This window comes from Diachasma alloeum, unplaced genomic scaffold (genome assembly GCF_001412515.2).
Source record: "Diachasma alloeum isolate Michigan unplaced genomic scaffold, Dall2.0 Dall_scaffold_01395, whole genome shotgun sequence".
In the NCBI taxonomy this organism is placed as follows: domain Eukaryota; kingdom Metazoa; phylum Arthropoda; class Insecta; order Hymenoptera; family Braconidae; genus Diachasma; species Diachasma alloeum.
The window spans coordinates 24433-30650 of record NW_021681496.1 but is presented as its reverse complement, the minus strand read 5'-3'; the positions used below and the strand labels follow the sequence as shown (position 1 = coordinate 30650).

Genomic DNA, 6218 nt, shown 5'->3' with positions numbered 1-6218 from the left:
AAACAACCGAAACACAGGACGTCATAACTCCCAAATAACTCTCCTCAGGAGAGGAAGACGTCACGCCCAGCACTGTAGGAAACGAAGAATTTACGGACCTTCCCTCCTCCACTCTTACCAACGACACCTTATCGGGGGCGGAATCAGGTTATTTCAATCAACCACTCTCTGTAGATCACCCGCAAGAGGAAAGGAGAGAGCTTAAGCCGAATCCAGCTGGTGAAGACCAGCCGGAACCTAACCTCCAGGAGGAGGAAAGCGAAGAGCCACCGGATGACAAGTTGACCATCCCACCAGATGATTATCAACCAGCTAAAAACATCCAGGAAACCAGAGACGGATTAACCTTCCTTCGGGAAAATATTGCACATTTCCTGGCGGCCGACATGGAATTCACTAAGCAGAACACGAAGCTTCTATGTGATTTAAATTTGATCGACCTAGATTACATCAAGAAATGGAATCCTCAACTGGGACAAGTCATCGTTACCAAATCTGGAAAATTCAGAACCTTCACCCTTATAGTAAAACGATACCATTTCGATAGGACGCAGAACAGAACCTTGAAACTCTGCCTGAGAAACCTAAAAGCAGCAATCGAAAAATATGAGGTTACGGACCTAAAAATGGTAATGAAGGGAGATGCAATTGATGAGGACATCCGAATCAGATACTACCTGGAGCAAGAGTTCCAGTCTCATCCTGTAATCATCACCCTGTACCACGGAAACGTTCAAATGCCCCCCGAGCCACTGAGACCCGAAATCATCAGGGAATGCCACGAGACACTGCCTGGGGGACACAAGGGAATAGTTACCACTTTCCACAAGGTCAGAGAAAGATTCTACTGGCCGGAAATGAAACAGGAAATTGAACGAATGGTCAAGAAATGTCGCATTTGTCAACTGCAGAAGATCAGACGAATAAAATTCAAACAACCGATTTTAATAACAGAAACACCAAATGAATGCTTCGAACGAATATCCATCGATACCGTAGGACCTCTTCCCCCAACCTCAAGAGGACACGTACATATCCTCACCATCCAGGACAATTTCGCGAAACACTGCACTGCCATCCCACTGACAGACATCAAGGCACAAACCATTACTCACGCCCTGGTGACCCAGTATATTGCCCTGTACGGCTGTCCCAGAGTAATACTTTCAGATAAAGGAACCAGTTTCCTCAGCAAACTATTCTATCACCTGAGTAAGCTGCTACGATTCCATCATGTGACAACATTAGGATACCGGCCTCAATCCAACGGTGCCCTAGAAAGGAGTCATCACACCTTGGTGGAATACCTGAAAGCATTTGCCACGGAAACCAACCAATGGGACGAGCTACTACCATTCGCAATACTGTCCTACAATACCACCGTGCATAGTGCCACATAGTTCACTCCATTAGAATTGTTATACGGAAAGAAGGTTCGGCTTCCATCAAATATCCAAGACGAGGACCGAAGCAGCGAAACTTACAACGACTACGTAGTGGACCTGATCATTAAAATGGAGAAAATCCAGGAGCTAGCCTACCAACACCTTCAACAAGCAAAACTTTACTCCAAGCAATTGTACGATAGGAACACAAGACCGCTAGAATTGAAAATCGGACAGTTCGCTTACGTACAAAAGGAATCGAAATTGGGCAAGCTAGTTCAGGAATACACCGGCCCCTACGAAATAGTGGATATCACTGAGAAGGGCAACGTTTACCTCGAAAGCGAAGACGGGCATCGCTTCATGAAACACCCTTACAAACTAAAACCTTGCGAAGATTAGATTACCGCCGGTGCTGCCAATAATCAGATAAACTATCCCTTACAAAAGCACCTTTTACAGGGGATGGAAGGAAGAACTCCCGTATACGTAGACGGATCCTGCTCATTCAATGGCGACGCCAGGGCTAAGGCCGGAATTGGAATCTGGTTCGGAGAGAGACATCCCTTAAACACCTACCAAACCCTCGACGGAACGCGAGCTACGAACATCATCGCCGAAACCGCCGCCGCCGTCGAAGCCTGCAAGATCTGCCTACGGCATGACACCAGAAGAATCGCCATCCTCATGGATTCCAAGTACTTGACCAACTGCATGACCCAACATCTCCCCAAATGGAAGACTAATGGATGGCTCACTTCCAAAGGGAAACCCGTAGTAAATCAGGAAATGCTACAAAAACTAGATCAGCTGATACAGCAGCTGAATGTCCAACTGATTTACATACCAGGACACAAAGGAATATATGGTAATGAACGAGCAGACGAGCTAGCGAAGCTGGGATCAGAGGTCGACCAATAACCAGCAAATAAAACGCCAAGCTCTCAGACATATTGAACGGTTATCCATTCAACCTCAGACATATTGAACGGCTATCCATTCAACCTCATCTAAGAAAATCAAGCATATAAATTTACTGAATTCTACTTGCTGTCCACAGAAAGATAATATCAAGATGAAATATCCGCATCTCTTCCTATGAGCCGTACTGCGATAGACCATATATACCGAAGGAATGGAAGGCGCCGGGGTATATCAGGTGCACCCAATCAACCATAACCTGGGCCTGTACTACGAAAAAATTGATCAGATACGGACGATCAACAACAACTGGCGACTCCTCATAACAATCGATCTAGGAAATCTAACGGGCTCGCCTCTACCAGGGACACAGCTAATTGACAGACTCCTCCAGGAATGTTGTCAACTAAGACCCGAGACCGAATGCCAGACAGCATTAGGAACCACCATCATGAACGATTACAACAAGGAACTCAGGCACGCCCAAGACCACCTTCTAAAAATCCTAGAAACGCCGCAAGAGCACATCCGTACCCGGGCAAGAAGATCCCCCCTCCTGTGGTTCATCGGGTCAATCAGCAGGAAGATATTCGGCACCATGGATTACAACGATTACGAGCACATCACGAAAGAAATCAATAAAATATATAATGACCAGATACAAATCACACACCTCATCGGCAATGCAACCCATATAATTCAAGCGGAGATCAACACGATGAAAAAGAACCATGAGAACAACACTCTGACAATAAGGAGAACCGAAAAAGAAATGAGGAACGTGATAATCCAATCTAACAGATTCCTGCAACAATTGAACAACACTGAACATCTCGAACACTTGATGAACATTGCCAAGGAAACGGAATATGCAGCCCGGACATACGTTCAAACAGCCACCAAAACCGTATTAGCCATAGAAGATGCCAAGCATGGAATGCTGAACCCCCTCCTCATCAACGCCAACCAACTAGCGAAAGTGACAGAGGAAATTGAGAAGACAACTCCGGATACTCTCTTCCCGCTAACAAAAGAGAAAGTCGACCTGGCATTGCTGAGCCAGATCAGTGACATACAAACGGCATACCACGACCAAAAATTCCTGGTAATAATGGAGATACCACTCATCTCCAGGAATCCAATGGACTTATACAAGATGATCCCTTGCAGGGTTCCCCAAAAAATCCAAGGGAACAGAAGTGTTACCGCCTACACCGGATCAGTTGTGAATACCGTCTACTCACCAACACGGACGTGGAATTAACAGCTAAAATCTACCAACATTGCAACGTGAAAATCACCAACAATCTGGAAACACAGTGGACGCGACTGACCAACTCCAAGGGATGGCTATACTCGACCATTGAACCAGAAAGACTTGAGATTACCTGTCATAACCAACTCACAGATAACGTGATACTGAATGGCTCAGGGCTTTCCAGACATTGCACCTCCAAAACATGCGGTAGCACGGTACACCCATTGGACTTTTCGGATAAATGGGCTGATATGTTGGGGTTCGAGAAGCGCGTACACCGTTTCACGAACGCAAAGCCGTATTATGAGGGATATCTACCTACCAGTCTGGCCAGGGCTTTACTTGATAGCTTGTTCATCTATAGTAACTTTTGTGTACCCTATATAACAGGTGATGTGCAGTCATCTCCTTTACGAGTGGTACCATTCAATGCTGCTGGTTATACATATGGCGCCACACACTGTGCTACTTTTTTAAATCCTCATTATATTCCGTTGATGAGATACTCATTTCGCACAATTGAAATTGATATAAGGTGCAATCGTGGTGAAATGATACCATTCGAGTACGGACTCTTGAACGTGACACTTCATTTCAAGAGAATTGATTAACGAGAAAAATGAGTCATCACATTGCATATTACGCGAGCCAGGCTGGTGGAGGGTCAGTGGAGAGATACAATAATTTTGGATGCGTCTATGTTGCGAGCCCATATCTACGGGGCCATGGAATTGGGGCTTTCCTCGGTGGCCTTTTTCGTCAAATTTTGCCCTTCCTCGGTAGTGCAGCTCGAGCAGTTGGTAAAGAAGCTCTCAACGCAGAAATGAACTCTATAGGCGATGTAATGTCCAGATTATTCCAATCACTTCCGCATCAACAACTATGCACAAATCACCCTATTTCAAAATCAATGCCAACCGACATCGACCTCTAAAAAATGCACAACATTGCACTCCTCGGGAACACTTGCAAAACGAAAGACCGCAACCTTGCAAAANGAACTCTATAGGCGATGTAATGTCCAGATTATTCCAATCACTTCCGCATCAACAACTATGCACAAATCACCCTATTTCAAAATCAATGCCAACCGACATCGACCTCTAAAAAATGCACAACATTGCACTCCTCGGGAACACTTGCAAAACGAAAGACCGCAACCTTGCAAAATTCGACAACAGAGGCGGGTCGATGAACCAGGAACCCAAAGAGGCGGAAATCTCGCCATCTCCCCCACTCCAAATAAATTTCCATTTTCCGCAAGTAAGGCGAGGCCCCTCGAAAAAATCAAACCTCAGTCACGAAAACTCTCTCGCGAATCAACTACGACTTCTTGGCGGAAGTATTTTTTGGAATGGGTCCGACTCTTGTTAGTGTTCGAACTTATCTTCGGAAATTCGGAGTGTTCTCGAATAACAGTAGGGAACATAAATTAGCAAGTGTTCGGGGATACAAGTTCCTTTAACCGAAAGTAGAACAGCTTCTTGCATCTGAGAGGATTAGTGGTGAACTTGGTGAATCGTGGGTGTGGCTCAAACTTTTAAAAACAATTAAGACTCAATACTACTAAGTGGAAGACGGGAATTCCACCTAAGTATTTGTAATAGTGTACCAATCGTTCGCTGGCAGAGAAACGTGGTGGATTACCTCAAGAATTCACGAAATATAATTAAGACCCACTCAAAGTGAGTAATTACCATTGTTAACATTCACGAGATAGATCTAGTAATGATTGCGGGATTTCACAGATAATCAATGTTTCAACCTCTAAAATTGTACGAAGAATCAAAATCAATTCAAATAAATGTGTAAAGTTGATCTATTCTCTTTATAATTCAATTTCCAATCCATATCCATCAATAGTAAAATCAACCTCAGGTAAGAATAAAAAAGCAGCGTCGTCCATTTTATTAAATTATAAATTCTAGCTAAAAGACTAAAATTCTTGTCTTTCGACGCAGGTAACATCTCGGGATATAACAGCGATGTAGTAACAAACGGAAAACACTTAAAGGTGGCACTGGAGGATCAGCTAGCGGAATCGGGATTAAAATTGAAAAGGAAGGCACAGGAGAAAATTGAGTCCATGATGCGTGGATCGAGATATAAAAGAAAGCGTAAACGCCTCGCATCTCACTGGACGCGGGTCTGCCAAGACCTCCAAAACCAGGAAGAATAAAAAGAAGAGAAATATTCAAAAAAATAAGAAAAAAGGAAAAAAAGTGAAAAAAAAAATAAATCGAAGAGGAAGACTCCCGATTTATGCGATATTTTCAACTATTCATCATGTAGTTTCTACATTCACACTCTTCCGAGTGCGTGAAATCGGAGCTCGATGTGTTTACTATATCCCCGAGGCAGAAAATTATCGAAAATTCTCAATTTGTTTATTATAATCCTGTGTCTACTCTATCGGTCGACGCCCCAATCGAATTCATCGTACTAGACCATGGAGATGAATACATCGATTTAGCACACACTATGATAAAAATTCGAGCGAAAATTTTGACACCCGATGGCTACTGTTGAGGATTCCGTCGGTCCTGTGAATAATTTTTTGCATTCAATGTTCAACCAAGTGGATTTATAGTTCAATCAAAAAGTTGTTACGCCGCCAAATAACCTTAACGCCTTTAGAGCATATATTGAACCGT

General features: G+C 43.7%; 1 protein-coding gene across 1 annotated transcript; it reads left to right on the top strand.

The window, feature by feature from the left end:
• Positions 1–1514: 1514 nt before the first annotated feature.
• Positions 1515–2306, top strand: LOC107046452 (ribonuclease H1-like). The gene is made up of 2 exons (XM_015269067.1): positions 1515–1715; positions 1848–2306. Exons 1-2 carry the CDS (start codon positions 1515–1517, stop codon positions 2304–2306), a joined length of 660 nt encoding a protein of 219 aa, XP_015124553.1.
• Positions 2307–6218: the final 3912 nt, after the last annotated feature.

What these genes read in the sequence shown, in the direction of transcription:
- LOC107046452 (XM_015269067.1), top strand. Translation starts at nt 1,515, where the DNA reads ATGGAGAAAATCCAGGAGCTAGCCTACCAACACCTTCAACAAGCAAAA. An exon ending in ATATCACTGAGAAGGGCAAC is followed by an intron (nt 1,716 to 1,847) that starts GTTTACCTCGAA and finishes CACCTTTTACAG; the next exon opens with GGGATGGAAGGAAGAACTCC.